General features: G+C 57.6%; 3 protein-coding genes across 11 annotated transcripts in view; all 3 read left to right on the top strand.

The window, feature by feature from the left end:
- Positions 1–6: 6 nt before the first annotated feature.
- Znf581 (zinc finger protein 581) lies at positions 7–3,069 on the top strand. Of its 2 annotated transcripts, none has more exons than XM_048791596.1 (2): positions 7–819; positions 1,391–3,069. In XM_048791596.1, the coding sequence occupies exon 2, from the start codon at positions 1,410–1,412 to the stop codon at positions 2,001–2,003; it is 594 nt and encodes a 197-aa protein (XP_048647553.1). In that variant the 5' UTR covers positions 7–819; positions 1,391–1,409; the 3' UTR covers positions 2,004–3,069. The 2 variants fall into 2 exon arrangements, with proteins under 2 accessions (XP_048647553.1, XP_048647554.1); XM_048791597.1 differs by lacking the exon at positions 7–819 and adding an exon at positions 840–1,046.
- A 914-nt stretch (positions 3,070–3,983) lies between these two features.
- On the top strand, positions 3,984–7,654 carry Ccdc106 (coiled-coil domain containing 106). 3 transcript variants are annotated; one of them, XM_048791595.1, is made up of 6 exons: positions 3,984–4,016; positions 4,417–4,673; positions 4,800–4,907; positions 4,999–5,175; positions 6,468–6,674; positions 7,197–7,654. In XM_048791595.1, exons 2-6 carry the CDS (start codon positions 4,643–4,645, stop codon positions 7,511–7,513), a joined length of 840 nt encoding a protein of 279 aa, XP_048647552.1. In that variant the 5' UTR covers positions 3,984–4,016; positions 4,417–4,642; the 3' UTR covers positions 7,514–7,654. The 3 variants fall into 3 exon arrangements, with proteins under 3 accessions (XP_048647552.1, XP_015360981.1, XP_015360982.1); XM_015505495.2 differs by lacking the exon at positions 3,984–4,016 and having other exon boundaries at positions 4,041–4,661; XM_015505496.2 differs by lacking the exon at positions 3,984–4,016 and having other exon boundaries at positions 4,043–4,673.
- Positions 7,655–8,223: 569 nt separating this feature from the next.
- Positions 8,224–15,086, top strand: part of U2af2 (U2 small nuclear RNA auxiliary factor 2) — an 18,402-nt gene continuing 11,539 nt past the window's right edge. The window contains exons 1-6 of one of the 6 annotated variants that reach the window (XM_048791560.1): positions 9,110–9,248; positions 12,670–12,789; positions 13,003–13,138; positions 13,915–13,959; positions 14,270–14,373; positions 14,732–14,883. In XM_048791560.1, the coding sequence (XP_048647517.1) occupies positions 14,352–14,373; positions 14,732–14,883 (174 nt within the window). In that variant the 5' untranslated portion in view covers positions 9,110–9,248; positions 12,670–12,789; positions 13,003–13,138; positions 13,915–13,959; positions 14,270–14,351. Of the gene's footprint in view, positions 9,249–12,669; positions 12,790–13,002; positions 13,139–13,914; positions 13,960–14,269; positions 14,374–14,731; positions 14,884–15,086 lie in introns of those variants that run through there. The other 5 variants (XM_015505467.2, XM_015505468.2, XM_048791558.1 and 2 more) reach the window with 5 other exon arrangements.

Here is a 15,086-nt window from a genome sequence, read left to right as displayed (position 1 = left end):
CCGCACGCCTGCCCGCTCTGCCCGCGCCGCTTCCAGGACGCCGCGGAGCTGGCGCAGCACGTGCGCCTGCACTGAGCCCGAACCTGCGCCGCCCTGCCCTCTCTGGGCCACCACGTCTGACCCACACAGCGCCACTCCCACATACACTCCCCGGTTCTGCCGAGGTTACTGCCTTACCCTGTGCCTCGGTTTCCCCGTGTACCCAAAGGAAAAAAACAGCATTCCTTCCTCCCCCTCCCCCCTAGCTGTGTGATGTAGACCAAAGTTGTTGCCCCTCCCTGGGCCTGGGAGCCAGTAGGAGTTTGGCTCCTGTCTGGCTGTGCTTTGTGAGCCTTTGCAAACGACGCGATCTCTCTGAGCCTTGTTTTTCCGGCTCTCTCAAGTGGTGAATGGTTGTTGTCTGCATAGAAGGCAGAGAAAAGAGCACCGGCACGGTCTGATTCGTCTCAGTACCTCCCCCTTCTGCCCATGACCCCCCCTCCCCAATTCGTTGCTCAATAAACATTCCTCACTCCACTTTCAGGCTCCTACTTGCGTGTGTACTGGGACAGGGCAGGGGGTTAAGACCGGACCTTGGGCACCCAGGAACCTTCTTCTCGGTGTGTGTTTCCAGCCGGCGCCCATTCCCTAGCTCTCAGGTGCCCCGCCTCCACCGTCCTCCCCTGGACCCTCATCTTTTTCCCCCGACCCTCGTTCCCCTCACCCAGTGCCGCCAGCTCCTGGGGATATCCAGAGGTCCCCGTCCCGCCGCCGCCTGAAGCTGCGAAGGCAGCTCGGGGTCGTCTGGAGCCGCCCGGACATTAGAGGCTGCTGCACCGGGTACGGGGCGGGGCGGGAGGGAGCCGAGCGGGGGCGGGGCCGTGCCCGGCACCTGTGCTGGGCTGGGAGGCCCGGCCCGCGGCGTCCCAATCCGGCTGGTGGCGCCAAAAGGCTCTGCAGGCGGCAGGCGAGGACCGTGGACCGTGGACCGGGGCGGGCCGGTGGAGAGCTCCAGGGCCTAGGAAGAGGTGTGGGGTGGAGAGGCGCGAACTAGAGGGAGCCTGGAGGTACAGGATGGACCCTCACCTAGACCCGGGTCGGGCCGTAGCCTGGGAGAGGCCGGAGCCATAGAGGGGCAGTTACCTGAGAAGGGCAGAGGGGGGAAGGGGAGCAAGGTCCCGGTTGTGCATCAAAGAGAGAGCGCCTATGAGTACGGTGGGCAGTGGAGACCAGAGGACAGGAGACCTCGCCCGCCTTGCAGAGGGTCACAGAGTACAGTACTGGGTAGAGAGACTGAGGGGCAGCAAAATGCAGAGGTCCTGGTAGGGCACATAGAGGGGAAAGAACTGAACCCATGGTTCCGTGCTCCTCTGTGCTGTGCAAACTTCTCATCCTCTCTCCCATCCACCAGGCCTCAGCCACCCCTCCGGATGCTGGTGCTGCCGTCCCCTTGCCCCCAGCCCCTGGCGCTTCCCTCTGTTGAGGCCATGGAGGCCCCTCCCCCTCGGACAGGCAGGTCCCCTGAACCTGGACCTTCCTCCTCCACTGGATCTCCCCAGACTTCGTCCCCTCCAAGGCCCAACCACTACCTTCTCATTGACACCCAGGGTGTCCCCTACACAGTGCTGGTGGACGAGGAGTCGCAGAGGGAGCCTGGGGCTGATGGGGCTTCGGCGCAGAAAAAGTGCTACAGCTGTCCTGTGTGCTCCAGGGTCTTCGAGTACATGTCTTACCTTCAGCGACACAGCATCACCCACTCAGAGGTGAAGCCATTCGAGTGTGACACCTGCGGGAAGGCATTCAAGCGGGCCAGCCACCTGGCACGGCACCACTCCATTCACAGAGCCGGTGGTGGGCGACCCCACGGCTGCCCGCTCTGCCCTCGCCGCTTCCGGGATGCGGGGGAGCTAGCCCAGCACAGCCGCGTGCACTCCGGCGAGCGCCCGTTTCAGTGCCCACACTGCCCGCGCCGCTTTATGGAGCAGAACACGCTGCAGAAGCATGCCCGGTGGAAGCATCCATGATCTGGTATCATGCATCCCAGGGTTGTAGGACTACTGAAGCCCTGAGACACTTGTGGAGGTGCAGGCCTGCTCTCAGGGCCCTGGACACAGATGAAACTGGCCTCCTCTGGAAGTGATTCCCTTCCTGGAGGAGGAATCCCTAAGCCATTGCTGCGAGCTCGGTGCTTTAGAGCTGTGATGGGCACAAGTGAGCCCTCACACAGAATGGGGTCCTTTGGCTCTGAAGACCTGGGGTGGTCCATGATAGAGCCCTGACTGGAGGGGCCAAGGGAGAAAATGTTGTGCCTGAAAACTTGCCCCTTCAAGAAAGCAGCCCTTGGGAGGCCTCACTGTCTTCCTGAGGCCACTATGCTGACACTGGGCAGGGTCCAGACCTGCCTTCTTTTCCCAACCAGGACTTGAGGCTGGACACCCAATAAACAGCTTCCCATTCTGAGCACTTGTTCTTGGAGACTGCATCTTGGACCTTCTTTGTTCTAGTAGAACCTGCCTCCTGTGGGCCTTGGCTGTCCTGGTTAGGGAATAGGACTGTTGGCCTGCCCTAGGGTCAGGCTCATCTCAGCTCCTGAAGACTTGTGTCATCTGGAAGAGTGTTTTAAAACTTTCTTTAAACATAACCCACTGTAACATACATGTTTTATACGAAGCCCAATATACAGATACACAAAATGTATGTAAAACGAGTTTCTTCAACAATAGCATCTTTAGTATGTGCAGGGCCCCTTGATTTTTTTTTTCTTTTCTTTTTTTACTATTTTTATTTTAAATGTAGAGTCCACCCTACTATATTAAATTCTCTGCCCATGAACCTGCAGTTTGGAAAACACTGATCTAGGGCAGATGGCTCCCCCTGGACCTTCTGATCCAGGCTGCAATTTATCTGTAAGTGAAGCAGGAGGGGGATGGTTGCAGTTCTCTTGCTTGGAGCAGACATTCAGACTCTCTTCGAAGGGTTGAAACCTTGCTCTCTTAAGGGCTTCATGGTCCCAGAGCACAGATACTGCTGGTGAATGGGAGGAGAGGAGGTGGAATTGAGCTTTGAGCTTAATAAATATCTGCCTTCTTAGCGCATCTTCCTTGCCTATTTTGTGCCAGGCACTGTGCTGGGCTTACTTTCCTGTTCCGACCTCTTGGGGCAGAAAAACTAATGTCCCGTATGCACTCCCCAGAGTGGGAAAGAACGTCCCAGGGACTGTTCACACCCCTCTGTCTGACCTTAGATAAAACCAACAGCGCTGAGATCTTGAGCCCTGTGTGTGGCCAGGTATTAGGCTGAGTTTTTGTGTGTCATCTCAGCATTCTCACAAGGAACCTAGTTGGGATTGTAATCTCCCCACTTAACAGGTGAGTACATGGAGGCTGGGGACTGGACTCCAACTGTTCCACAGCAAGCTCCTGGTCACCTTTATGGGGTTGGTGGTGACTGTTTTTGGACCTCATTTCCAGGTGAGGGGTAACTCTCACTCCACTTGCCATCCTGGCCCGACATCCCTGGAAACCTTGGGTTCTGGCTGAGAGAGATGGGATCATACCAGCCAGTTCCTGGAGAATCGCTAAGAGCGGATTCTCCTCTCTTCAGTTTTCCTGGCTTGCTTCTCCCTTCTCCCTGCGACTTCCCCAGTCGACTAGACACTGGGGGACCCCCGGAGCTGCGCCAGCTCTTCAGGATGGGAATTTCTTGACGTTCCCTGCCTGTTCTATGGGGGAAGGCGGAGGGGGGAGTACTTCAAGGGGCCATCGCGCAAGTGCGGCCTTAGCCTCCGCGCAAACGGCGGGCCTCACCTGGGCGCTGGGACTTCTAGAGGAGGCGCGCCAGGCAGGCTGGACGGGGCAAGTCCCCGCGTCCCTGCCGGCTACGCTGCCCAGTTCCGAGACGACCCCCCGCAATCCCCTGCGTGCTCGCGGGTGGGCGCTTCTCTCCGCTCCCTGTGACACTTTGCAGACGTTCCCCGGCGCCAGGCAGGGTCGCCNCCCCACCCCCGGCTCCTCGGACCCCGGGAAGCCATTGGTGGGGTATGGTGGCCGCATTCGCACCCCTGGCCTGAGCGCGCCCTGCTGGGACCCTTTTCTATGACTGTCCCCTCCCACTCGCGGGACAAAGGGCGGGGGCGGGGGGGAGCGCATCCCCACGCGTGACCTTCTCCCACACTGTGCACGTGTCCCCCGCCACGGGGAAAAGGCCCTGCTTGCCCACGCGAGTGCGGGGGAGGGGCGTGGGGTGCCTGAGGGAGGAGGCAGCGGTGTGGGCTGGACTGCCACCCCATGCTTGGAAGTTGGGGCGGTCTCCCTTCACTGTACCTAAGGCTTTTTTGGAGCGGAAAATGGTCCGTGGTGGGAGTCCTTCACATTCAGGCCAGTGTGACCCTGCTGTGTGGATCCCAGAGGGAACCCAGCAATTCTCCCTATATAACAGGGGTCCACGGCTCCAGCTAACTTCTCCCCAGAACCTACGTGTCTGGGTCCTCAGCACCTTCATTCAAGAGGAGTCTGGAGTATAGGTTCCTTCCTCCCTCAGACCTGGGAGTCCGGGTCCTTTCTCATTTCCAAGGAGTGAAGCCAGGACTGACCCCACTTGTGGCTGCTGTTTCTGTCCAGTGCCCCTGAGGCGCTCAGCTGCTGGGTCTGCAGGAAGCTTCGTTATGAATGACCGAAACATCCGTAGGTGGACAAGTGAGGAGCCTCCCTTCCCCAACTTGGCCCATCATCCCTGTCCCTCCTTCCCGGGCTGCTGTGGTTGGGGGTGGTGAGAGGCCCTGAGTCATCCCTAGGGGACCACCACGGGCCTCTCCTCTACAGTGAAGAAGGACGAGGAGTCTTTGGAGATCTCCATCCCCTTTGATGAGGCACAGCGCCTAGACTCACAGATCTTTTACAGCCTCAGCCCCTCCCGGGGGAACTTCGACGGTGAGCTAAGGGCTTGGAGGTTTGGTTAGCTGGGGTGCTGCCCTGTAGTGGTGTGTGACTGGGGACCCTTTTCCCTCCCTGCTGTCCCTAGAGCCTCCAGAGGCTGCATCCCCCACACTGGCCCTGATGAATGGCGTCAAGGCCCAGCTGCACATGGCCTTGGAGAGGAACTCCTGGCTGCAGAAGCGCATTGAGGACCTGGAAGAAGAGAGGGATTTCTTGCGGTGTCAACTGGACAAGTTCATCTCCTCTGCCCGGATGGACACAGGTGGGGGGCACTGACACAGTTGCCCCCAATCCGTCCCACCCACAGGCTGAGGCCCCACTGTATGGTTGGCTTGGTGGGGTCCTGGCATCTCGGTCCTGTCTGCTAATTTACTGCTCAGCTTCCATCTTGCTTGAAATCCAGGACCTCCCATCCCCTAGGATCTCTTCCTTTCCAGTGGACTGCCCCACACCCCATCAGCCCCCAGCCCCTGTGTCCTAGGGTAATCTGGAACCTGAGTCCAGGTTCCTCTTCCTTTTCCCTAGAGGACCACTGCAGTTCTTTGGGTTCTTCAGGGGATCTTGCCCTGCATCCCAGCTGTCTTTTCAAGCATCCAGGCCTCCAGCCTTCTGTGCCCCAAAGTGACTTGTCTTCCTACCTACCCTGTCCCCTATCTTGGCTAATGCTCCTTCCTCTTCAAAGAGCTTCAACTCTCTGCAAGTGGAGTCAGCCTCTAACCTGGGGATTAACTCTGCTGTAATTCATGGCCAGCAGCAGCCTCCCAAGGCCAGTTTGTGATTGCCCTGTTGGCAATGTTCTGACCACTATTCCAGCCCCTTCCCTAGAGAGTCAGGGCTTCCCTTTGCCAGATCTTGAGCCCATCTTGGAGAACTCAACTCTGTGCACCTCCCAACCTCAACTGGGTTCCTTGCAAACTTCCTAGCTGGTAACTGCCTCCAAAGCCTGGGCAAGGGTCCTGTGCTGTTTGAGGTCTGTTACTAGTGACCATAGGATTATGGATCTGTACTTTCCTGTCTCTCTACACTGAGGGTTTCATCCTGGGTGACTGCCTTGGATGACAGGACTCTCTGGGTCTCGGCTGCTGTCTGGGTATCCTTAGCCAGAAACTTGGTTTTTAGGGGTCTCACACCACTCACCAGGACCAAGGCCTTATCTGGCTTCTGAGTTTCAATACTCAACACTCTGGAGGTTCCTCTGGGTCCCTGGAAAGCCTGTTCTCCTCATGAGAACCCCACATGGTTAAGATCTGCCTGAAGTCCAGGTCCCCAGACCTCTGTAACAGCCCTCATCCAGGTATCCAACTTTAGGAGCTTGGGAAAGGGGTCCATCCATGCCCACCTCTTCTTAAGTTCCAGCTGGCCTACTCTACTCAGCATTGTCACCACCATGTGCAATGCACTCCTTGTCTGTCTGTCTTGGTGGGGGCACCCTGGTTGGGGGGTCCAGTCTCTCACTGTGGGATATGATCTCCAGGTGCTCAGGCCCTTTCTCTTTCCCCTGGGACCAGTGATGTGAGGTCTGCAGTCCCAGTTCATGTGTCTCTGTCTCCCCAGAGGACCACTGCCGGGTGAAGCCTGGGCTCCGGAGGGTTGAGGGGGACAGCAGGGCTGGTGGGGAGGCCTCAGACCCTGAATCAGCAGCCTCCTCACTCAGCGGGGTGTCTGAAGAAGGCAGTGCCGGCGAGAGGAAGAGGCGGAACCAGAAGGGAAATGCAGGCCGGAGACGCTTCGGGAAGCCCAAGGCTCGGGAGAGACAGCGGGGTGAGCAGGATGCAGGTGTCCTAGAGGTCTGGGCCCCAGACTTGCGCTGTGACTTCCGCAGAGCCCCGACCTAGCTAGCCTCTCCGTGTGTAAAAAGACCAGACCTGGGTGCATCCCGCAGCCTTCTCCCCAACTTCATGACCTTGGTGTCTTCCTCAGAAAGAGGAGCTCCTTTCTCATAGGGTGCTCAAAAGCGGATTCACTTAAGTGGGAGGAGTGTGGGCGGGTCTGGAAACGCGTGGCTGACAGCCCTCTCTGCTTCTGTCTCTGGCCTGCCCTCTCCAACTTCCCCCTGGCCCAATCTTCTCCCGTGCGCTCTCTTCCTCCGGCTTTCGTCTGTGCTCCCTCGTCTTTCTCCATTGCCCTCACCGGCTCTGCCTTCTTGATCTTCTCTTCCCTGCCTCCATTTCCTTTCCTGTGTGTCCCTCACCCCTTCCCATGTCTGCCCTCCTGTTTCCTATTCCGCTTTCCCTATATTTCTCCCTGTCCCTGTCCGTTTGTCTGCCCTCCTTGGCTTCGCAGTGAAGGACGCTGATGGGGTTCTCTGCCGCTATAAGAAGATCCTGGGTACCTTCCAGAAGCTAAAGAGCATGTCGCGGGCCTTCGAGCACCACCGCGTGGACCGTAACACAGTGGCGCTGACCACGCCCATCGCAGAGCTGCTCATCGTGGCCCCGGAGAAGCTGGCCGAGGTGGGCGAGTTCGACCCGTCCAAGGAGCGCCTGCTTGAGTACTCGCGCCGCTGCTTCCTGGCACTGGACGACGAGACGCTCAAGAAGGTTCAGGCCCTCAAGAAGAGCAAGCTGTTGCTGCCCATTACTTACCGCTTCAAGCGGTGATGCCCGGCTGGCGCGGCCCTCCCGCCGCCCCGCCCCACCCCACCTGCGGCGGCCCGCTCCCCCAGGGCTGCCACCGCACTCCACGGAGTCAGAGTTATTCAGAGAATTTAAATTAAAGAGGCGTAAAAAATTTGGAATAAACTGGGCCCAGCTCTTCTTAGGAGGGGGGCGACCGTTGCCACGGAGACGGGGACGGCCAGGCGGAGCCGGGAGGTTGGGGAGGACAGGGTGTAATTAGCCCCGGAGACGTAGGAGTGGAGGGCAGGAGCTGTTGCTCAAGAAACTCGAAGGATGAGGCTCCAGAAAATAGGCGTGACACGGACCCCTGGGCTACCTGGGCAGAGGTGCGGCGGGAGCGGCCACCTGGGGGACCGGGATGTGTGGGTTTATACTGCTGCCAGTCCGCCAGGGGGCAGCATGCGAATTGGTCCTTCTCCCGGAAGTGGCATTCCCACTGTCTCCCGCGCTTCCGCGGAGAGGTGCTCACGCGCTAGCTAAGGCATCGAGGAGAGGGATGTCTAGCTTAACGGTCGGGAATTCAGCACTTTTATTCTGGGAGTGGGAGGGTAAAAACTTCGCGCACGCGCACTGTGGACCTTGGAACCCGTCTCGCTTTCGGAGCAGCCAGAAATCTCACCTCGGACGGATTTCTACGCAGGCGCAGACGCCTGTCTCGCCCCCCCCGCCTCTGCCATCGTGCGCAGGCGCAGAAAGGCGCGCTGGCAACCTCTGCAGCGGCCGTGCGCTCCTTTCACCTGGCTGGCTGCTTTTGTCTCGCGCTCCTACTCAAAGCCCCCCTGAGGTTGAGCTTTCTTTTCTTCTGCTCTCCCCACAGGGAGAGCCAGGTGCCGAGAGCCGGGACCCCGCCCCCTTTTCTGCATCCCTTCCCAGACCCTACTTGTCTCCGTCCTCCTTCCCCTTTTCGATTCTCGACGCCGGAAGGAGCCGAAGTGACGACGGAAAAAGCCGAAGGTGTTTCCCGAGAGTGAGACCTTCCCGAAGCGGTCGGAAGGAGCCGAAGTTCTCCGGAAGGGGAGGAGCGAGCGAGTAGAACCTCCGGAAAGAGCCGAAGCTTGAAATCGAGTTTAATCTCTGAGGGGGCCCGTGGGCGAGCGCCGGAAACCTTCGAAAAGGGCCGAAGTCTGGGACGGTTAGGATTGTCGGAAGTGAACGACGGCTTGGACAGAGTCGGCGAAAAAGATCGGGGTGAATCTTTGGACAAAGCCAAAGACTGAGACGGTTTGAATTGTTGGAAGAAGCCGAATTCTTAGAGGGGGCTGGGCGCTGAGGAAACCGAGACCCACGGAAACCTCCGAATGTTGAGACCCTAATCTCCGAAAAGTTACCGAAACCTAGGAAGCGGGAGAACTGTCGCTTCGGGTGTTTTCGGAAGTGGCCGAAGCCGCTGCCAGCCTATCCTTTGATCTGCAGTCCGGAAATAGCCGACGCGTTTCGGAGCCAGGCTCGGTGGAGAGGGGCCGCTTGCGGCGGGGGGGGGGGGGACGGGCAGGGAGAGGGGCGGAGCCAGGGCGGGGCGGGGCGCTGGGGGCTTGATTAGGTAGGCGACGAAGCGCCGGCGGCGCCGGAAGTAGCCGAAGCCAGCGGCGGAAGTAGCCGAAGCGGCCAGAGCGGGCGGGCGGCAAGGCGAGGCGAGAGCTGCACAGGGCCCTACGCGGCCGCCTCAGCATGTCGGACTTCGACGAGTTCGAGCGGCAGCTCAACGAGAATAAACAAGGTGAGGGCGCCGGGTTCGCAGGGCGGTGGCGGGACCGTCTCAGGCTTCGCTCCTTGACCCCCGCATTTTCCCCTCGCGGCCCCCTCCTCAGGGCCGCGCCGTGGGCCCCCCCCCCAGCTTTCGGCGCGCGCCTCGTTCACGTGACCGCCGTGTGCCGTCGCGCGCGGCAAGGGAAGGGGCGGCGGGCGCGGCTTGTGGCGCATGCGCGCCGCGCCGACCTGGTCCCACGTGGTCCTGGCGGAGGTTGCGCGGGGGAAGCGGTGCCAGCGCGCCAAGGTCTTAGACGCAAAAGTTCGCTTTTTCCCTTTGGGTAGGAGACGATTTTAAATCCTGTAATCCCATCTTTTTCACCCGCTGCTAAGAACTTCCGCTTCCGGCCAAGCTCTCGGCCGTGACTCCACGCCCCCTTTGTTTCCAAAATGGCGGTGGCGGGGACTGGGGGGGGCCTCCTTCCCTCCTTCACGTGGACGGCCCTCTCTGCAGGCCGCGGCCTTTCTCGTGCCGGTCCCTTCCCGGCTTCTTGGGAACTCCGTATCGGGGCGCTGGGGCCTCGGAAAACGTGTGGGACACCTGTTTTCTCGCGGAAGCGGGAAGCATCTGCTCTCTTTGTGCCTCGCACGTGCACCCGGCGCGTCCGGGGCCTTTCTGCGGGCCCGACGTTCACGATCTGTGGAGCGTTTGTGTCCCTTATCCTCAGTCGAGACACCCCCCGCCTGTCCGAGCCCAAACCCGGACGCCTAGCCTCAGGCTTGTAAATGATCTCTGGAGGGACGAGAGAACTGAGGCCCTGGGCAGCGCGACGAGGCGCCGCCCCTGCGGGCGCTCGTGGGGAAGTGCCAGGCCGCTGCCGGGCCCCTCACAGAGGCTGGCAGCACCGAGCTCGGGCCATGCTGGCGCAGCTAGAGTTAGGGACTCCAAGAAGGCCCAGAGCCCTTGGGTAGTCCTCAGGTTTCTCATGTGTCCAGGTTTGGTGTGAGTGAAGGGACCGAGGCGTAGGGGAGGTTGGCGACTTCAGGCCTGAGCTGTGTTCCTAGCTGGAGTTTGGAGGACGGAATGTGACTCAGTTCTCCGTGGAACCCAAGCTGGAGTTGATGCGGGAGTGAAAACAGTGCTCGAAGAGGTGCCTAGGGAGTGCCCTGCCTACTCTGGTCCTGTCTAGGTGGTGTACTGCTTATGAGTCCGAATACCTTCTTCGTTGTTTGGTATCTATTTGATTTGAATACTTTTGCTCTTTGGGTTTTTTTGTTTTTTTTAATCTGTACACTGACATCACTATTTTGCCGTTGAGATTTGAGAGGGTTCATGAGAATGATGTTGGTAGTTGGAATTAGACTCTGAGAGCTTACCACGTGTCAGGCAATTTGCATAGTTTATCTAACTGAATCCTTGTAACAGCCTTTCGAGGATAAAATAATTACTTCTTTTATAGTGGAAAGGAGACTGAAGCTCAAAAGCTTAAAAACTTTCCAGGGTTCCAGGTGGTCAGGAGCGCTAAGTTTAAATGGGGTAATGTGTAAAGTGCACAGCATGTGGCTGGTTATATGTTAAGCACTTAATAAGTGGTGTTTATCATTGTGAAGTCGCATTCTTAGAAAGGAAGTAGAAAGGCATGTCTTCACATAGACATGGTATCAGGGTTAGGGAAGGGCTGGGAAATACGCTTTCCAAATATTCTGCCAAGTCCTTGTAACACTGGGGTAGTGTTATACTTGACATTAACTTAAAAGAAAACAAAGTGTTTGAAGTTCTTTAGGTTGTTGGTTGGGGGTGTAGTTCAGTGGCAGGGTTAATTCTCAGTACTATAAACACTATGTTGCAAGGTTTTATGCAGAGCTGTTTCACTCTCTTGGACTGCCAAGTGGAGCTGCTTTAGAGGGTGTTGGAGGCTGTTGAAAATGGACTACTTCCGTTCTCCTGGGGTGTCCCTGCTGGTGCAGGATCACCAGGGCCTGAGACCTGGGCACTTCTGGGTTGTTGGACCTGCTCCCACAAGGTCCCACAGCCTCCTACAGCACAGCATTTTAGCAAAGGAAGAAGCTTCCTTTCTGTTCTTAGCTGTCCAGCATCAGTGTGGGGGAGAGTTCTTCCCCTAGGGGAGGCTCTGCGCATGCTTCTTTTCTTTGTGGGTTATCCTCCTAACATCTCTGAGCTTCAGGGCCCTTCAGCTACCTAGGTGTACAGGGAATTTCTTTGTCTGTTTCTGAACTTCAGCAGGAACTGCTCTTGGGGCTCACAGAACTGTACCTTGTGCTGGGTATTGTGCCTTTGTGTTTGCCCTAATACTCCACAGTGGTGGTCTGTCCCCAACTCTCTCCTCTCCCAATTCCAGTCTTAAATTTAGTTTTGGCCCCTGAAGAGAAAATTCTGAGAGGACTGGTGCCTGGCGCTCATTAAGGAATATGGCCTGGTGCAGGTTTCATCATTTCCTAGCTGTTAATTCTTGAACAAGTCATGATCTCCCTGGGCCTCAGTTTCCTCATTTGTTATGTGAAATCTCCACCAGTGTGTTTTCAAAGCAGTAATGAGAGTAAAACTATGTAGTGTGGATTCTGATTGTAAGAAGCATCTCAGTGTTACCAAAAGGGAATCTTTCTGGGTGCCCTTTTTCCCCTGAGCGTTGGTGGTTCTGGAATTGAGAAGAATTTACAAGGAGTTTGTGTTTAATCACATTGGAAAGATGTGTTAGACGACACCTAAGATGGGCAGGCTGTAAGGCCCAGAAGTCTAACCTGACAGGCTCTTCTCATTGCCTTTCCCTCTTGCTGCCCCCAGAACACAGCACTCACAAGGCATACGTGTGAACTAGGAGTTTTTTGATATGTTCATCTTTTGTTGTGCTTTAGGGGTTGTTGTGCAGATATCAACGGTGCCTGTGAATTAAGGGAATAGTATGTGGTGGTGCTCCTACTCCACCTTGAAGGGCCCTCTTCCTCCTTCAGAAGGTGAAGGATCTGGTGGGAGCAGAGCTTTCTGTGGTATTGCTGGCAAGGTTGTGCTGCGTTTTAGCCACCAACTCAGAGGCAGATGAAGCTGAGAAAGCAGATTGAGTCCTGGCAGGGACACAGGTCTCACTCTAGACCTTCCTTTGTGGCTATGAGGGTGTGAGGCAGGGAAGGTTGGGTGGTTTGGGCTTCCAGTCTGGATTAGGTGGCTTTTCTCCACCTGCTGGGGCTTCTTTCCTCTTCAGTCTGCACATTCAGAAAGAGGCCCCTCCCCTGGGGGAGGGTGCTCCTGCATTATTCACCTGGTTGGGAAGGGATGGAGTTGAGTTTCCTTCCTTCCTGGGGTTAGCCTATCCTGCCTGGCATCTGGCCCCTGGGCCTGATGGTGGGGCTGTGGGTGCCAGTTGGTTGCGGAGGTCTTTCCTGAGGGATTGCTGGGTTCCTTCAGGAAAACATCATTGGGTCTCTTGATTCCCCAGCCTCTAGCCCTGCCCCTCTCAGGGACGACCCTGGGGTCAGGCCCCTCAGCCCTCGAGGGGGACCAGGAGCCAGCCTCCTCTGTCTTCTCTGGCTCCTCCGCTCCTCTTGAGCATCCTCAGGTATCTTACACCCCGGGGGCATTTTCAGGCCCTGCCCCCCCTGGTCCCCTCAGAGTCCTTGGGGACTTGTGTGTGGACCCAGGAGGCCTGCTATCTCCTTTCCCTTTGGGGGTGGCCTCCCTGGGGCTTGGGACTTAGCACCAGCGTGCAGGGTGGGCTGGGCTTGCATCCTTCCTCTGCTTATCCCATCCCATTGTTTTCACCTCTGTCCAGAACGGGACAAGGAGAACCGTCATAGGAAGCGCAGCCACAGCCGCTCTCGGAGCCGGGACCGCAAACGCAGGAGCCGGAGTCGGGATCGTCGCAACCGGGACCAGCGCAGTGCCTCTCGGGACCGGCGACGACGAAGGTATAGGGGCTCAGGAACCCTTGGCTGGGCCTGCTTGGGAGTGGGGGTGTTTGCAGCCCCAGGCTGTGATCTGATCAGGGGTGTGTCTGGGTCATTTTGTTATGCCTTGGGAGAGTTGTCTGCTGCTTGGTTTGTTTTGAATTCAGTTTTCTCCTCACTTCTCAGGTTTATTTCTGTGTTCTGTGTTGGGGATATTGATGGATTGTTGGGGGTGCAGTGGTTTGTTTGTCTGGAGACGGGGATCCCCGTTTCTGAAAGGCTGCTCTCTGTCCCTGATGCTGAGGGACTAAATTCTTCTTTCGTATTCTTCCTTTTCTTTTGGGGATTGTCTTCAAAAGGGTTGGTCTCTGTTTCTTTGTTTCCCAGGAATAAGGGTGTTCTTGGAGTGGGACAGTACTCACAGCCTGGGCTTAATTTCAAGCTCAGGGCTGTCAGTTATATTTGAAGGGCTCTTCTCTCAGGTGTTCTCTCTGTTCTTTGCCTCTATTAGATGAGAGAGAGTGGGGGTATGTGGAGGTTCTTCTGCCTTCCCATCTCAGTATCTTCATAGTGTGGTTTTCCTTGGCCCCTTTCTCTCCTTACTTCCTCTTTCCTGGGAGTGGGAGTGGGAGTGTCTTGGGGAAGGTGGACTGGCAGGGCCGAGGGGGGCCTGCATGCCACTCTTTATCTCGGCCCTGCCCCAGCTCTGGGGCTTAGTGCTCTTGGGGGGGTGTGGCACGTGGGGAAGACGAGGGTCCCCAGTCACCCCTCCCCATACCTTTCCCTCCCACCCCCAGCAAACCTTTGACCAGAGGCGCTAAAGAGGAGCACGGTGGATTGATGTGAGCTTCTCTTCCTGCCCCTTCCACCCTGAAGTCCACTCCCTTCACCTTCCTCACGTCCTGTGCACCCTGCCTGGCCTGTGTCCACCCTGGCCCAAGCACTGGGGAAGAGTCTGCCTGCCGTGAAACCAGCGCCCCTCCCCAGTCCCGGGCCCTGCCCTCACCCGGATCCTCTCCCTCCTGGAGAGAGCTGAGCCTATGTGGTGGGGAATTGAGGGAGAGCCTGGGAGGGGTTCCTGGGTGGGGCCTGCAGGCCCACTCTTGGTCAGACTGAGGTTGCCCTGCCCCACTCTCCCTTCCCCTCCCTCAGTCGTTCCCCCCGCCATGAGAAGAAGAAGAAGGTTCGTAAATACTGGGACGTGCCACCACCTGGCTTTGAGCACATCACCCCAATGCAGTACAAGGCCATGCAAGGTAGGACCCCTGAGTGGTCTGCTCTGGAGGGTGAAGCATGGAGGTGAGGGGCAGTTGTCTCCATTTGTCTTTCTGTGTGTGTTTTGGGGGGTTGAGTTAAACCAGATGAAGGGTCACATCCCTGGGCTTCTGGCTTCTGCTGGAGGAGATGATCTGAGGTACCTGTAGCGGAGTTGGGTTGAGGCTTCCACCCGATGCTGTTAGGAAACATGGCTTCTGAGGAGCATCCATTATTGGGTTTTGGGGTCTGGTAATGGAAACCCTGGGGGTGGGGGAGTTTAAGAGTGCTGGGTGGTCCCAAAGCTCAGGTTGGAGGTTGCCTTAATGTAATTTTACTTTGTTTCCACCCCTCTTGAAGCTGCGGGTCAGATTCCAGCTACCGCCCTTCTCCCCACCATGACCCCTGATGGTCTGGCTGTGACCCCAACGCCAGTGCCTGTGGTTGGGAGCCAGATGACCAGACAAGCCCGGCGCCTCTACGTGGGCAACATCCCTTTTGGCATCACTGAGGTACTGCCCTCCCCTGCCCCATCCTCTCCCCTGTTCCCCCACCCTGTTCCTCCCCTCCCCTCCATTCCCTCCCCACACCCTGCACGGGTCAGACTCTGTTCCTGCAAGACCCCCCGGCCCCCTCCCAGACGGACCGATGGAGTTGAGCCAGCCAGGGGCCGGGCTGGGGGTGGTCCCTCCCTCCCTCCTGTCTCTTATACACA

Source organism: Marmota marmota, unplaced genomic scaffold (genome assembly GCF_001458135.2).
Source record: "Marmota marmota marmota unplaced genomic scaffold, marMar, whole genome shotgun sequence".
Classification (NCBI taxonomy): Eukaryota; Metazoa; Chordata; class Mammalia; order Rodentia; family Sciuridae; genus Marmota; species Marmota marmota.
Note: the sequence above shows the minus strand (reverse complement) of the source record. Positions and strands in the feature narration are given on the sequence as shown.